Here is a 17,385-nt window from a genome sequence, read left to right on the forward strand (position 1 = left end):
AGAAATCGCAACATTTCAGGAAATAAGAAAGAAGAAAAGATTTTTTTGTCTCATTATCTGATCATTTTACAAATAGAAATCTTTTGGGAACCCTAACTGAGCTCAAACAGGAAAGGTTTAGTCTGAATTAATGTCAATATTGAGAATAAAAATGGTTCTGTGTCTTTGTACAAGGGTTTTCCCCGGCAGCGGTGAGATTGTAAATAGAAATGAGGTATTTTTGCTTATATGGATTCATCTGCTTTCTTCACAGTGAGAGTGCCTGAAGAGGGTTTTAAAGGTGAGTGGGTGCTTTTTATTCAGTCTTGTTTTCTACATTTCCTTATTCATCACTTCACAAATTTAGTTAAGGTGCTGAAAAGTTCTGAAGACAGGAATTTAGATGTATAACAGGCTGGAAGCTGAATAATTTTGTGTTTAATCCTGTTTCTGTCCCTCTCCAGGCACGGGGCTTCTTGGACACTGAAGAAAGCTTTGCTGTATTAAATTGAATAGATGGCAATTTTTGCTTGAATATGTCAAGTGTTTATATATAAATAAGTGCTTTAATTTTTTATGTTTTAGTTAGGTTTTCTTTGATAAAACTCTGACTATATCGGAAATCATCTGTTGTTTATTACATAAAGGTAGCTGGTCTTTTGATATTTAAAGTCCTGAAATGTTCTGAAGGACCGTGTGTTAGTATCTCAGGCTGACTAAAAAAATCAACAGGAAATCTACCTGTTGTGCTCTGAAGTGTGATTTTTTTAGTTTGACTCTGTCAAGAAAAGCAACTCGTATTTCTTTTAAATTATGGCAGAAAAAAAATCCATGATGTTCCATCTTCTCATAATGTGGAAGCTTTTTGTTCTCGCTGCACAATTTACAGGTTTGTTAAAAGAAAGCACATGTAACATGTAATTCTTACTGTGCTTAAATGTTAGAACATATCCCTACATTAGTTCAAGTATTTATATACTCGGTGTGGCACTTGGTAATATGTGAGTACAATGAATATTTAGGCTCAGATTGTTCTGGGATTCAGCAGTCCAGAGTTTGTGCATTTAGAATGAGAAACGGGACAAGCTGTGCTTTTTGTTTTCACAGTTCTTTCTTATGGACAATAAAGATATTTTCAAGGCACCCTGTCCTAACCTGGTTCATAAAATGAACTCAATCTTAATTATTTCAGCCTTAGAAAGGTCTATACAACACGTTAAAAATAGTTTTAGTGAAGAGATGTGTCCATCTTTCCATTTATCATCTGTCACTCATCCATCAGTCCATTTTCTTCCTTTTATCTGTGGTTGAGTCATGGAGGTAACAGGTTCAGGAAAGAAACCCAGATATTGTTCTCCGGGTGACTCTCCAGCTGCTCCTGGAGGATCCCAGTGTGTTCCCAGACCAGAGAGGATACGTAATCCCTCCAATGAGTTCAGAGTCTGCCCCGGGGTCTCCTCCCTGTGGGACATACCTGGAAAACCTCCAGAGGGAGGTATCCTAATCAGATGCTTGAACTGCCTCAACTGACTCCTTCCAGTGATGAGGAGCAACAGCAGCAGCAGCTCTACTATAAGTTCCCCCTTACTCTGTCTAAGGCTGAGCCCAGCCACCCTACAGAACAAGCTGTTTTTAGCTTGATCACAATTCAAACCTCATGACCATAGATGAGGGTTGGAACACAGACGGACCAGTAAATCAGGAGTTTTACCTTTCAGCTCAGCTCCTTCACCACAACAGACCAGAGCAGCACCTTCACTGCAGATGAAGAAACTCCTGTTTCATCTTACGTGAAAAAGACTCACTCCTGGCCTAAAGGGAGCATTCCACCATGTTCCAGTTCAGAACCATGGCGCTGACTCTCATCCCAGCTGTGAACCATCTCCGTGTGCGCTGAAGGTCATGGCCTGAAGACGCCAACAGAACCACATTGTCTGCCGAAAGCAGAGAGGAGACCCTGAGGTTCCCAAACAAGACACCCTCCTCGTCCAAACTGCAAGTTCAGATCCTGTCCATGAGCTCTACAAACAGGATGTGGGTCAAGGTTGGCCCTGGCTGAGTCCAACCAGCACCAGGAAGGATTTTGATTTTGTTCCGAGGATGGAAAATAGTTCTTGCTTTGGTTCTACAGGTAAGGAGACATAAGCAGAAATGTCCCTTTTATAACAATGAAAATTAGTATTTTTTCAAAAGTTGTTTAAGTATAAGGAACATATTTTAGTGGCTCTAATCTCTGGTGTATGCCTTAGTTGACAGATTACTGTTGCAGTTTTTCTTTAGATTGCACCAACTGAGAAAAGTCATCTCAGGACACTATACCAAACAGTTCACATGCAGTACATTATGAAATACCAATTAGTGAGTGTTGCCCAAGAAAGCCAACAGAATGCATTGAATCTTAACTTTGTCTCAATCCCCCATCTTGACCAGCACACTGGTGACAGAAAAGAATGACTTCTTTTAATCAGGAAGAAATTGATTGGTTCAGGATACCTCACAAAATGAAACCCTATATATGAACAGCATCAGATTTTAAAATTATGAACACTGAAGCTACTTATTTATTACCGATAAATCATATTAAAGCGAAATACTAACTAAATCGCCTCTCTGCAAATCCACTTTCTTTGTGAATATATTGCGGGCTTAAGAGTTGTTATTTTATTATATTTCATTTCTGGATGTTGCCGTTTGTTGTTCAGTTGTTACACCAGTTGTGTATTCTGTGTTGTTCTGTAATCTGTGCGTTTTATAACTGTAATATAATCTACATTTTGAAGGAACTAATCCGTCATTTTTTTATGGAACTACTGACTATAGACCGTATTTTGCAATGACTTGTATCCATATAAGTTATTGGTATTTTGTAACAGATTTTCTTAAACCGGAAGTGTTCTCATTTATTGACGTACCGCTCGTCGCCATTTTCAAAACGGCTAAGCTTTATTGCGCATTACTGGGATTGTTCGACAAAGTTGTCTAAATAAAGAGACGGATCTTTTGAATTCAAGGTAAATACGTCCCCGGATGGGAAGCTGCATGTGAGCCGACAGTCTGGATGTCAAGAAACTAGAGCTGATTCTTTATTCCAGTGTGTTTTATTAGGAAAGAGGCTGTTAGTTACCTTAGTGACATAATGGCTGCAGCATTTGTAGCTGAAGCTGCCGGCTTTCTGCTGGGACTGACTGACTGAACCAGAAAAACGCTATTTGATAACTAAATGTTCACTGATTTACAGACACTCTTTAGGATATTAGATGTGAAATAATGAGCCCGTGTCTTCTTTTATACGGACTCTTAATTCAATCTATGTATTTAGCTCCAGTTCACGACAAAACTCATCTCAGGGTACAGGACAAAAACGTCCAAGTCCTAAATACAAAATCGGCCCAAATCAGATTCAAATTCAATAAAAGTCAATTCATTCAAATTACAGAACTATACATTCACATCAGCACATTTGTGAAACAAACAAACAAAAAGTTAACTGGACAATAAAAATGTGAAGTAGTCATACTGAGAATTTAAACATATTAAACACATCACATTTTGCTTAGCATTCCTTGATCCACATCATGCAAGAATTTGGTCTTAATGTGATTAATGAAAATTTTCAAAAACATCTGTGACAAAAATAGGCATGTTTTGTAACATTTCAAACACCAGCGTCGAATTAACAACATAAAATAGCTCATTTTTGCATTTCCTTTTTCTCCATTGAAAGAAATCCAGTGTAGCTGGGTTTGGCTGTGCACCGAGGTCATGCTGCTCCTCGGAGGTCCATGTGGAGGACCGCTGACCCGGGGCCTCAGTCACAGCACCTCTGCCTGAGTTTGATGAGTTTTTCATATATGGAAAGTTGTCCTCTCCTTGGTCTTTCCTCCGGGCACATTAATGCAGAAGTATTCACCAAACCCTCTTTATAAACGCACCTTACTGTTAGGGATGTCTTCATGCTGCTTTGGAAGTTGTCCCAAACGTAGTCTTGGCTGCTTCTTCCTGGATGTATAAATCTCAGGGCCACAGTTTGGACTGCTGTGTCCCTGCTTTGTATTTCTCTGTTCACTGTGACAGAAATCTGTTTTCTACATACTCGGCATGCTTCCTCACTCTGAATCAGTCCTTTATTATTATTATTATTTGTGTGTGTGCTGACATGGCAGTAGCTCCTAAGGGTCTGTCCACACCAGAAAGGTTTTTTTGTTTGTTTCAGACAGTTTTGTGTATGTGGAAACAACATTTTAGGAAACCTTTTGAAAACAATGATGTCATAACCCCACCTATGACCTGGTGTCGTCCTCCTCTTCTTGTGTTTACTTCTCTCATCCAGCCTGTAGTCTTTGTATGCACACGCCACGCCTTGTTTCTGGGGTTTGGAGGGTTTTTCGTGCCCGTGTCACAGCGCCACATCGAAGCCTGGCTTAGCTACTGTAGGATTTTGAATGGTTTCAGAGTTTCCATGTAGATAAAAACATTTCTAGAAACGGTGCCATGTTTATGAGAAGAGTCTTAGAAAAGACACATAAAAAGATTGTCCTGGAAAAACTGTGGACAAGGCTTAAATCGTTCACAACCTTTGCTCCCAGAGGACTCTGCTGCTAAAGCAAATGCAGCGCTCCTGTTTGTCTTTGGGATATCATTGCATGGAAGTTTGAACCACTGACACACAGATAAGTGACAGGAAGTAGTTTTTGGAATATGTTGTTGATGTTGTGAACTCATATTGATGTTCTTAAAATTTGCACAAAAAAAAAGTGTCCATCGGATCCACCTCTTCACCCTGAGGACTAACATTAAACCATTCTTATATTGAAGCTGCAGGCTGCACAAAATCCCTCAGAGGGCTGGACTTTGGACAGCCCCAATCGAGGCAAACAACTCCAGGACATCAGCACCAGAGTTCACAACATCAGTATGTTCAGGAGTCAACACTTACCACTGCAGATCTGTGTGCCAATAAGTCCTGAATATCTTCAATAATGGCTACAAGTTGCTAAAAACGTTTGTGCGATTAAAAACAAAGACTTAAACAGGAACGCTAAGATTCCCTGGTTTTAGTATAGAAGTTGGAATCCAAGCTGGACTTGTACCTCAGATGAGCCTAGAGCTCTCCTGTTTGGCGCATGTGTGTTCGAACTGTGTGATTAGTTGTTTAAGCATTTTAAAAAGCAGAAGAAGAGCCCTGTCCGTTCCACTTGTGAGGAAGTTTGTCTTGATTTGTCTCTGCAGCAGGAATCACCATGATGGAGCTACCGAGCTTCAGCAGGCAGCTGATGCAGCAGCTGTGGACCCTCAGGAAGGAGGGGGTTTTCTGTGACTGCACCATCCTGGTGGGAAACGCTCCTCACCGGGCTCATAAAGTGCTGCTGGCTGCCTCCAGCACACTCTTCAGGTGATTTAATAAAGTCTTAGGTTTCCAAATATATTGTTAAACCTTAACTTACTGTCTCTTGTCAGTAAGAGTTAAATACATCTTGTTTTATGTTAAAATACTGTACAATAAACACATGGATATGCTGAATGGAGAGCAGCATGCATGAAAACACATCTGTTCATGTGTGTATGTTGTTTTGGACTTTAAAAAGTATTTAACAGAATTAAATACAGGTTTTACACATAGTCTTAGAAATGTGGAAAAGTATAGAGGTTTCCTTCTTTATCAGCTATGTGGAGCTGAAAGTCAGAGGATCAGCATGATGACAGAGGCTTAACTCATCACCTGCTCCAAGCAGCCAATAAGCAAAGAGTTTGGATTAGGAAGCAAAATACGTTCGATGAGTTTGTTCTTAATAATATCCCAGATTTAAAAAATCAGGCGATAACAACATTTATATGTGGTCATATTTACTGTAAGATTTAAAATACACTTCTAATTGTCAGATCTTAAGTCAGTCGGGGTCAGTCGTAAACCATATTACAGCTGTAAGCCACTGAGAAGCAGCAGGTAGACTGTAGGAAGAAAAATAAAATAAAAATGGTGGGTGGTTTTAACACAACACCATCAAAACCTCTTGATTAAAGAGTTAAAAGTTTCTGACCATAAAAAGCAGTAAGCAGCCTGTTTTGGTTCATAATTAAATGGGTTTTTCAACTCTTTTTACTTAGTTGTGGCAGCAGTGTTTTCCTGTTTTAATCTCTATATTCATTATTAGGTTTTGTCAAGACAGGCTAAGGAGACAAAGCTGAGCTTTGTAGAGTTTGCTTTGTAATTTCTCCCTCTTACTGTGTGATTAGGATCATGAACTTATTATGGAGCCTCATTCTCTGTTCTTCGTCTTTTATGTACAATCTGCACTGAACATTTAGTAAATGCTAGTATGTACAGAAGACATTAAATATGGCCACATAAATCAAATGAGAAATGTGGAACTTTGAGTTTGGAAAGGTCTGGAGTTTTTAAATGGAAAATGTGAAGGAAGTCTAGAAACTGCTTTTTTTTTTGTTTGCAAAGTATTGTTTAAAAAAACAAACAGATAATGTTAAACAGATGGTTTATGTTGTTAGATCTACGGTGACCTTGTCCTTTCTGTCAGGTCTCTTCTGGACGGCTCAGACACCATCTCCATTGACACCACCGTGGTGTCCTCGCAGGAGTTCGGGTGTCTCCTGGACATGATCTACACAGGAAAGTTACCTCTGGGCAAACACAACGTCAGCCGCATTGTGGCAGCTGCAGAGAGCCTGCAGATGTTTGACTTGGCTGTTGGCTTCAAAAATGTCCTCACCACCCTGGTGAACCATCAGACCCCAGACAATGTCAGCCGTAACAACTCAGAAGGTTCAGCTTCACTGGCCAAGGATGCCTGGACTTCAGATAAGACGGAGCAGAAACACCATCTGGACGGTAGAGACGATGCGGTGGAGCCAGCGTGTAAAAGACCCTGTGAGGAGCGCTCTCACTCTTCAGGTCTGTCTCTGCTGGTTAAATCATCAAAAACCTGTTGTTGGAAGTGTGGGAAATTAGTGCCTTGAAAAAAGTATTCACACTCCTTGAACTTTTCCACACTTATTCCAGTTTGAGCCCATTCCTCTTTGCAAACCAGCTCAAGCTGAACAGAAATGTTCTCTTCAATAAAGGCCAGATTTTGTGGAGCGTACATCTAATAGTTGTCCTGTGGACATATTGTCCCACCTGGCTGCTTCTCAGATTAATTCTCTCCTCAGTTTAGACGGCCATGTATCTGTAAGTTTCCTGTTGTGCCATTCTCTTTCTATTTTCAGACTGAACAGAGCTCTGTGAGATGTTCAAAACTTGGGATATTATTTTATAAGCTTTAAACGTCTCAACAACTTTATCCCAGACCTGTCTTGTATGTTCCTTGTTCTTCTTGATGCTGGTGGATCAATAATGTTCTGTAACAAACCTCTGATGCCTTCAGGAACAGCTGGTTCTATACAGAGATTACATTAAACATATGGGGACTTTCTTTACTATTTGGGTGACTTTTGAAGGCAGCTGGTTGTAGTGGATGTTAGTTAGGGATATCACAGTAAAGGAGATGAATACAAATACAGATTTTTGTTAGTAAAAAACTTGAAAGCCATGAATCATTTATCCTTATGCCCTATTTTATCTTGGTCCCTCACAGAAAGACCCAGTAAAATCCTTTGCAGTTTCTGATTGTAATGTGACAACATGTGGAAAAGTTCAAAGAGTATGAATACTTTTCAAGGCACTGTATGTTTTGAAAACAAAAATAAACTGAACTAGAGTATCAATCATGCCAGATTTTATAAAATCCAAATCCTACTTGAACATTGGCATCTAAACAGCTTGTTTCAATGTGTGTATCCAGGGCTCGAAGAGGCCACATCCTCCATGAGTGGAACAGGAGCAAACAGCACATCAGCATCCACCATATCCACAGCTCCTGCTCCTGCTCCTGCTCCTGCTCCTGCTCCTGCTCCTGCTCCTGCTCCTGCTCCTGCTCCTGCTCCTGCTCCTGCTCCTGCTCCTGCTCCTGCTCCTGCTCCTGCTCCTGCTCCTGCTCCTGCTCCTGCTCCTGCTCCTGCTCCTCGTCTGCTGCAACGTTCAGCTGAAGTGGTGGAGCTCCTGAGCAGCATGTCTTCTGTCCTGGAGCTGCTGAGCCAGGCAGCACAGAGCGGTCTAGATGAACAGGACAGAAAGGTACAACAAGTTGCTCTGGTCTCAAAACAAAACTGTTGTCCAGTTAAACATGTAAATGGTAAATGTTAATTTATTTGTTTGGCCATGATCCATATTTAGTATGAAGCAATGATGCAAATGTAAATATATTTCCCTAAAGGTAGTGTCACCCTTTGTATTTTTCCACAGACGTTGGTGTGTTTTTAATTTTTTTAAGCAGGTCAAAACATGAGGAAATGAAGCAGATTGTTGTACAAAGTGAAGTCTTGTGGTGTAAAAGACATATTGTAACATTCTCCATGTGTTCCTGCTGTATATGTGGAGCATGTATTGGGTTGACAGAAGGGAACGTTACAGTAGTACACAACACTCCTGTGTTCTCTGGGGTAGGAAACCTTCTTTTACATAGAAAGTTATCCAGATCAGGCTGCATTTAGCAAAAAGAAAAAGATCAAGTCTCCCAGTAGCCTGTGGGAAAATGTCATCTGGTCTGATGAACCTGAAGTTTCATTTTTCAGTTATAAGTCTTTGTGTTTTTTGCTCAGCTGCGGTTTTGGCCTTGGAACTCTCCACGGAGGCCATTTCCGCTCTTTGTCTCTTTCATTATTGTTGAATCATGAACTCTGACCTTACCTGAGGCAGATGAGGCCTGCAGAGCTTTAGATGTTGTTCTGGATCCTTTCAGGACCTCCTGGATGAGTCAGGGATGTGTTCGTGGAGTCATTTTGGTCGGCTGGCCACTCATGGGAAGGTTCACTACTGTTCTATGTTTTCTCCATTTGTGGATAACGGCTCAATTTAAGTGGTTTCACGATACAGGTCAGGCAGTAATCAGACCTGGGTGTGACTAGTGAAACTCTGTCCACAGAATATGGTCAATCACATTATTTTGTCTTTAACAAGGGGGGAATTACTTTTCTACACAGGTCAAGCTTGGTTTAGATATATTTTTCTTTATATTAAAAATAAAACATCATCATTTAAAAGCTACATTTTGTATTTACTCAGGTTATCTGTGTCTGATATTATCATTTATTTGATGATTTAAAACATTTAAGTGTTACAAAAAAGCAAAAACAGAAGAAATCTGGAAGGAGGCCAGTACTTAAAAAGTCAACTAATTGAATCTGAAAATGTTCAAATACAAATAAGTTATAGTCTGTGTATGGACTGAATATGTTTGTGATTTTTTACAAAAAAATCATTATGCTGTTGTTTGTTGCTCATTGTGACAGACAACACATGTTTGTGCATGAAGCCTTGAGTGGACAACAGAGCTCTGATCACCCAGAATGCATTTCACAGCTCAGACCTGCCTGCTTGGGCTCTGATCATCAGGTATGCATGATCAGATCCTAAGATTTAGTGGTAATGTTCTACTCCTTTCAGGTTGTGTGTCAGTGCTGTGAGGAGACTAATCCCAGCTCAGTGTTGGAGAAGCTAATGAGTAACGTGAGGGATGGAGTGATCACTGAGAAGGTGTTGCTTCAGCTGCTCCGAGCTGTCCAGCAGAAAGCTCCTTCCTCCTTCCCTGCACTGCTGCTCTCTCTGCTGGACGATATGGAAAAGAACACAACCCGGGCTGGAGGTAAAGACAAGCTGTCTGGACTCATGTGGGTTCTTATCCTCACTGTTACATCTCTAACCTTTTTTCATCTTTCACAGTTGACTCGGAACAACAAGAAAATCCAGAGCCCGAGGTGGAAAACGATAGCAGTAAGGAGCAGACCGAGGAGGAGGGGAAAGACACAAACACTGCAGCAGAATCTTCATCCTCCGCCTCAGCCGGCTCCAAACCCTACATCTGCAGCTGGTGTAAGAAGAGTTTTGACTTCAAGTGCAGGATGTTGGCCCACATAAAGAAGTGCTCCATGTCCCAGGACTGTGAGCTGCAGTGTCCACAGTGCCCCAAGAAACTAGTTAACCAGCGAGCTCTACGGCGCCACCGGGCCGAGGCTCATTATAACGCAGTGCGGGTCAAGAGGAAGGTGGCCTGCGACCTCTGTGGGCGCACCTTCGCCCACCCATCAGGTAAGAGTTAGCTCCAACACCCGGACCTGCAGGTGTGTCAAATGAATGATGACATTTGTTTTTATTCATCTCTGCTGTTCAAAGTTGGAATAACTTTTTTCAAACTGCAACTTTAACAATGCTTTGCACACACAGCACACATAATCACATTTCTGTCCTGTATTCACTTCCATTTGTTCCTGTAGCCTAACCCAGACCCTGACCCTAAACCTAACCTTTACCATTACATGACTAACCCTAACCTAATCTCAAGTCACACTTTTACCCTAAACCTAACACCTAACCCAGAAATGAGGTTCCACCATATTAGGACCGGGCTTTGGTCCCCATATAGACTACCGGTTCTGACAAGGTAGGTAATTATACCAGAAAAGGTCCTAAAAAAGTAACAGACCAGGTATACACACACACACACACACACACACACATGTTATGTCTCTATCTTTGCAGGGACTTTCCATTGACTTCTATTCATTTCTACAGCCTAACTACAGCCTAACCCTGACCATTACCCTAACCCTAACCATTACCAGTACATAGCTAACCCTAAACCAAACCTTAGTCCTAAACCTAACCCCTAACCCAAAAACATCATTTCTCCTCGTGGGGACCAGGCTTTGGTCCCCACGAGGAGCAGTTGGTCCTCACAAGGTAGTATATGTTAGGAAAATTGTCCCCACAATGTATCAAATACATGGCCACACACACACACACACACACACAAAACCCATTAAGCACACAGACAGAGTGGTGGAATTGAAATGAAACTGCATGTGTTGAACGGTCATCTGACTGTCTTATATTGAATACAATGTCAGTTTGAATTGAGAACAGAGCAGTTCAGGCAAACTGTAGGTCCCAGGTCAGTAGGGTTAGTAGCCAACTAGTTGTAGTTAGTGGTCCAGTATTGGTTAGTAGTCCCATAGTAGTTCAGCTGATACCAGTCGCTGAGACACAGTACAGGATGCTAAGGGATGTCTGCGTGGCAGGCAGAGATGTCATGGTGTGGTCTGTCCTGAGTGTCCAGAACCTTCCCAAGGTATGTGAGTTCCATCATGTCCCAAGTGGTTCCAACATCAGGCCACTGTAACATCTATATGACCCACATATCGAACCTCAATCCGACAACTCAGCTACATGCAAACCCACAATGTGACTTCTATCAAACTCCTAGTGCTGGTGATGCTGTCTTCAGTCTGTTCTCCGTGTCTCTACTTTGACAAGCTGCTCAGGATGGGTGCGAGTGCATCTACTGACTCCTGGGATGCTGATTATCTGACAGACAGGCTGGGGAGGACCCTGTCTGATGTGGCAATCAGTAGAAGAGCACCACAGGGGGACGGTCCTGTCTGTGTTTCTGATTAGTCTTTCAATATGATTGAGTTATCCCACCTGCAGAATCTCTCTGCTTCAGAGGGGGGTGTTGCAGACAGACAGGAGGAGTACCAACACTGTTTACAAACTCTACTTTATGAAGAAACCTCAATCCTTGAACATGTGCTCTAAGATGTTCCAATTGTTTTCTTGGACTGTGGTGGCAGGTGCATGTACTGTGCTGTAGTTTGCTGGGAGAGCAGTGTCAGGCTCAGTAAACCTGTTAATAAGACTTGGTAATGATTGGACAAGACCTGGAGATGTTTGAGTCAGGGACAAAACCATTTTCGTCAGTGATCTAATCTATCTGCTTGGTTCACATTTCTTCATTTGTCCACAGCTGGTTCCAACTAAAGGTGTCATTTTTCAGGTTTGGTTTACCACAAACAAACGGAGCACTTTGACCAGAAGCCGTTTGCCTGTGAGGAATGTGGCGCAAAGTTTGGTGCGAACTCTTCTCTGAAAAACCACATGCGGCTGCATACAGGAGAGAAACCGTACCACTGCCAGCACTGTGACATGAGCTTCAGTGTGGCAGCTGCACTCTCATACCACACCAAGAAGAAACACTCTGAAGGTACGCCACTCACACTCTGCACACTTTTCATTTGGTTTCGAAGAACAAGAAACAGAAATAAGTTTTGTTTTCTTTTACTTTATGTGTGTTGGCGTTTTGTTATTCCCAGGAAAGATGTATGTGTGCCAGTACTGTAAGGCTGTCTTTGCTCAGTCCATTGAGCTTTCACGACACGTTCGGACACACACCGGCGACCGGCCTTATGTGTGTCGGGAATGTGGGAAAGGCTACAGCCAGGCCAGCGGACTCACTGTGCACCTGCAAACCTTCCACAGTAAGAACACAACAGGAAGTCACTCACACTTTTTAGGCTACTTCACATTTTAATGTAAAAATCTCATATTCCGTTACAGGATGAGTTCTATCAGGTGACCAGATTAGACAAGCTGACAAAGAACAGCAGAGCCAACACATTTTAAAGGCCTAGCTTTCCTTGAAGGAATTCATATCATGACAACATTTTAAACTAAGATCATCTTATGATGAGAAAGAGAGAGAAGAATTTTAAAAATTACATTATGTTCGGCTTTACACAATGTTACGAGTTTTCATGTGATCTGTTAGAGCTCAGAATGTGTTATGAATGACCCTCAGCTACAACATAATCACGTTTTAGCTCAATATTTGTAAATTTGACGAAGTTATAGCCATTTTTCTATTTGCTTATGTTGATTAGCTCTGGCAGCCATCTTGAATTGGGTTGACACCAAAGGTTGACCAGTTGTAGATATACAACCAATGCTTACTTTCTGAGAGTTTCAATAAAGTCTGTTCAGTGGTTCATGAGATATTTAGCTAACCAAAAGACAGAGTTGACTTTAGTAGTTAATGGTGATGCCTTAAAAAATCTCCCAGATCAGCTACTACCACACCAAAGTTGAGCTCAATATGTGTCAAATAACTTAGTTGTAGCCGTTTTTGCATTTGTTAAGGTTGATTAACTGTGGTGGCTATCTGGAATTGGACTGACTCCAAACGTTAGTCAGTTGTAGATGTACATTCGGTGATTTCGATCTCAGAGTGTCAATAAACCCTAAAGATGAATAAACACACACAGATAAAAACTTCATGGATCAGTATAATTCAGTTTCATCAGCATGACAACAGAAATAGTCTCACCTAACTGAAAGTATTTGTGCAAGCATTGAACCCTGAGGAACACCATGACTAACTCTAGTGTGTTTTGTGTTTCCTGCTCTGTGTCAGACTTATCAGAACCTCACGACTGTAAGAAGTGCTGTCTAAGTTTCTCCTCGCTGGAGGAGCATCAGCAGCACATCCAGGACTTTCACCCAAAAGAGTTTCACAAGTGTTCCACGTGCAACAAGGTGTTCCCCAGCGCCGTTCTGCTGGACAAACATAAGGCCACACACTCTGGGAACAAACCGTTCAGCTGTCAGTTCTGCAACAAGTCGTACCAGGTGAGGTGCAGCAGACAGGTGCACCTTCACGTTACCTCACCAAGTCCCCTTCACAATCAGGGATCCAACAAAACAAACATGGCAATCTGAGTGCTTATAACGGTAAACTGTAAAAGTGTAAGCTTATCAGTGTCACTGCTCCATTATTACTGCACAAGTAGAGCGAACACCTTATAGATACTTATGTTTTTTTCCAATTGAATGTTTCAGCCCCATTGTGTCAGAAACAACACGTGGTGTTTTAAAATGTTCTTTAAAAACAAAAATAAAAACAATTTCGAGCAGTGATTGCTTTTGTTAATATTTTTAAGCTCATGAGGGTCTAAAATGCAAATAAGGATTTTAGTTGTCTGCTGATTGATAATCAGTCAAAACCTTTTCTAAGATGGATGTTGATATAAATCTAAATACAGAGATTTCATCTGATGCAGTTTGGTGTTTGTAATACGCCGCACTTTTAGCAACAAGATCCTTCAGTTTAAACATTTCAACTAATAAAAATAATATGCAAGACCTGGAACGCACTTTTGCAAGCCGTGTACACAAGAGAAAGTTGTGACTTTTAAAAGTTGGCCGTGTAAATCGTGGCCGCACGGCTTGCTGATCTTTGGCTGCAAACACGCAGAATCAGTGAGACTGAAACTGAAAAATGTTTGGTTTTCTTGTAATTTTGAGTCTCCAACGGTTGCAACCCAGTGAGAGACTAACTTTATGAGTGCATCGGTACATTTATTTCTGCCGAGCTGTCACCATACAGACGCCATGCTGCTGCGTGCAATCAGCCACAGAATACAGCCACAGTTGATTATTTGTCTCATCTGGAAGAGATGTTTTTAAACTGCTTCATGCCAACAAAAGGAGTGAACTGTCTAAAGCACTCTAAACTAAAGCAAAGTAAGAATAGTTAATATGAAGCACAGGATCTGTTGGTGATGTTATTTAGGAGATGTTTTTTAGTTCTCAAACGCTTTTTTATTTGGAATTAAGTTTAGGCCAAATTAAGAAACAAACCCTTCTGTTTTTTCAGTAATTGAGTTGATCAACCTGTTTGTTTGACTCGTGGTCTGCAGGACACTGTTTTCAGTTTAAATGAAATGAATATGACAGAACATTACAACTTATTTATTATTTATTTTACAGTGAAGGTACCAGCTGATCATTGCCCCGCCACCTTAGAGCCTCCACTCCTGCTTGTCTGTTCAAAATAAGACATAACCATCATTAAGCATCTGGTTTTTTATCTTTTCTTACATCAAAACCCATTTTAAACTCTGACCTCAAAAACCGAGGTGACTAGACAGTCATTTACTGTAAACAAGTACCTTTACACCCCTGATTGCCATGGTGAGAAGCCCAGCTTAAAAGTGAAGCCATTTTGTGGGGATTAAAACCTAGTATTGAACTTATAGTTCCTTCATTAAGCCACTTGTCTTATTTTGTGGTTCAGGTTCCAGCTCTGGTTTAGAAAAGAATGCTGAGAATTTATTGTTTTTTCATGAAAACATGTTTTCAGAAACAAACATTCGACTTTCTTTGGAGTTTTTTAGTTATGTCTGAATTTTATATTATATAGACCATTACTGTAGAATTTGTGAAGTTTATCTGTGCAATTCATTTCAAATCCACTGCAGCGGTATGAAGAGGCTAAATGACAAATCTTCTCTCTCGCTGCAGCAACTGTCTGGATTGTGGTATCATAACCGAACCAACCATCCTGAAGTGTTTGCCAGCCAAACCCGGCAGCTCAAGACCTTAGTGCAGTGTGACCTCTGCTTCAAGTTCTTTCCCAGCACTGACAGTTTAGGCAAACACCAAGCTGATGAGCACCAAGGTGAGGAAGGTCAAACACATCAGCATGAACACGAGGAGCAGCAGCACAACTCCACCAAACCTTATTTATAAAACACAACGTGATTTCCAATAAGAATGCAAATATATACATAAAACTCATACAGACGTATTCATACACACACACACAGAAAAAATGCTATGAGAGCAGAGTCATAAAAGTGCTAATATAAAATACACAAACAATGAAAAGTTCATCTTGTGCTTTTTCAAAAAGGGAACATTTTTAACTTTAAGATGGAGGGGCTTCTCTCAAATCTAGAAGTAGGGCATCTCATTTCAAAAAGCAGGTCCCCTGATCTGGAAAAGGTACGAGGTATTACTGTTATCACCGTCTGCAGACCTGAGTGAGCTGACAGGTAACCATTTATTGCCTTAAATACAAGCAGTAAGACTTTAACATTATTTCTGACTTCAACAGGAAGGCAGTTTAGAAACAGGTTTCCTGGTTCCTGGGAGAATCTGAGCAGATGCATTTTGAATTCGCTGTTTGATACAGATTTTAGGAGGCCTGTAAAAAGGTCATTCTAGTAGTCCAAACTGCTTGTTAAAAATTCATTTTCTCATTTATTTTTTGATTAAAAAAATGTCCCAACTCTCTAAATGTTTCCTAAACGATAAAAGGCTGCTTCATTTTTCGATGGCTTAGAACTGAAGAGAGCTGCGACTTTCTGTCTCTGAGTCTTTGCACTAAATAAGTATTTCTGTTTTATTATTGGTTTAACTGTAAGGAGTTGTGTAACATCCATACAACAATATCATTTATACATCATGTGAGGGAGTTTAGAGGCTCTGTATCAACAGAAAATAAGGAAATCTACAACTGATCATCTACATATTTCAAATAGTTTACATTAAATTTCTGAGTGATGTTCATCAAGTAGAAACATATAAAGATTAAATAAAATTGGACAAAGAATCAAACAACCCCCACATGTATTTAGCTACAATACCAAACAACAAAGTTGTCTGAACAGCATCAATCAGAACCACACACTGTCTGCTCACACTTTCAGCTGCTTTGGAGTGAAACTAAAATAATTAAATGTTTCTGTGCCGAGGCAGCTGGCTGGTTGCAGATTCATTTCTGTTTAATTATCTTTCCTGATCTTGTTCTCCAGGCTCAGAGGTGTCGGCGGTGCGTTGTTTCTTCTGTAGGGCTGACCTGAGTGGCAGTGACAAAGTGCAGGAGCACATCTGCAGGCAACATGTCAGCCAGAGCGGTGAGGCGTTTAACTGCCCTCTCTGCTCCCTGATCTGCATCTCACAGCTGGAGCTGCAGGAGCACTTGCTGTCCTGTCACATGGAGGCACAGCAGGAGGAGGAGCAGGCCTCCACCTCCTACACGGTAACACCAGCTGCTAAAGATCTCCATACAGCCTAAACACAGGGCTTATTGGATTGGTTGCCAGGCCGAAGTATTCATCCCTCTTGGTATTCTTTCTATTTTGTTGATTTACAATCTGGAATTTAATTGGATTTTTTTGTTTCATTAAAATTAAAATTCAGATTAATGAAGCAAAAATGTGTTTAAACTTGTTTTAAAAATATATAACACTCTAAAATGGTGCGTGCATACTGTATGTCTTCAGCTCCTTCGCTTTGAAGGACAACACTGTCTGCTTCAGATCTACCACCTCCCATCATGTTGAGAAGACAACCCCCACAGTGATGCATGGTGGTGGCAGCATCATGTTGTGGGGATGTTTTTTATTAGTAGGGTCCTGCTCCGGGGGTGGATGAGTTCCTTATAGCTCTGAATGTTGTAGGGTCGTGTTGGTTAATGTGACTCTGCAGTATCGCGTGGACATCGGGGACAGTTCCCCTGGATTGGCAGACCGGGGTGGTGGTCCCCTTATTCAAAAAGGGGGACCGGAGGGTGTGTTCCAAATACAGAGACCTTAAGCCTCCCTGGTAAGGTCTATTCGGGGGTTCTGGAGAGGAGGGTTCGTTGGATAGTCGAACCTCGGATTCAGGAAGAGCAGTGTGGTTTTCGTCCTGACCGTGGAACACTGGACCAGCTCTGTACCCTCAGCAGGGTCCTTGAG

The 17,385-nt window shown here is 41.2% G+C and overlaps 2 protein-coding genes across 3 annotated transcripts in view; both read left to right on the forward strand.

Moving 5' to 3' along the window:
• usp48 (ubiquitin specific peptidase 48) overlaps nt 1-1,122 on the forward strand; it is a 37,977-nt gene extending 36,855 nt beyond the window's left edge. The window contains exons 27-28 of the mRNA XM_017423662.3: nt 254-280; nt 444-1,122. Coding sequence (XP_017279151.1) covers nt 254-280; nt 444-466 — 50 coding nt within the window. The 3' untranslated portion in view covers nt 467-1,122. The remainder of the gene's footprint in view (nt 1-253; nt 281-443) is intronic.
• A 1,751-nt stretch (nt 1,123-2,873) lies between these two features.
• zbtb40 (zinc finger and BTB domain containing 40) overlaps nt 2,874-17,385 on the forward strand; it is a 16,776-nt gene continuing 2,264 nt past the window's right edge. Inside the window, exons 1-11 of one of the 2 annotated variants that reach the window (XM_025007550.2) lie at nt 2,874-2,990; nt 5,209-5,371; nt 6,513-6,886; nt 7,776-8,107; nt 9,476-9,674; nt 9,752-10,117; nt 11,862-12,068; nt 12,178-12,342; nt 13,275-13,489; nt 15,164-15,320; nt 16,459-16,685. In XM_025007550.2, the coding sequence (XP_024863318.1) occupies nt 5,220-5,371; nt 6,513-6,886; nt 7,776-8,107; nt 9,476-9,674; nt 9,752-10,117; nt 11,862-12,068; nt 12,178-12,342; nt 13,275-13,489; nt 15,164-15,320; nt 16,459-16,685 (2,394 nt within the window). In that variant the 5' untranslated portion in view covers nt 2,874-2,990; nt 5,209-5,219. The remainder of the gene's footprint in view (nt 2,991-5,208; nt 5,372-6,512; nt 6,887-7,775; nt 8,108-9,475; nt 9,675-9,751; nt 10,118-11,861; nt 12,069-12,177; nt 12,343-13,274; nt 13,490-15,163; nt 15,321-16,458; nt 16,686-17,385) is intronic. The other variant, XM_025007551.2, reaches the window with a different exon arrangement.

The sequence above is a fragment of the Kryptolebias marmoratus genome, linkage group LG4 (assembly GCF_001649575.2).
Source record: "Kryptolebias marmoratus isolate JLee-2015 linkage group LG4, ASM164957v2, whole genome shotgun sequence".
NCBI classification, from domain to species: Eukaryota; Metazoa; Chordata; class Actinopteri; order Cyprinodontiformes; family Rivulidae; genus Kryptolebias; species Kryptolebias marmoratus.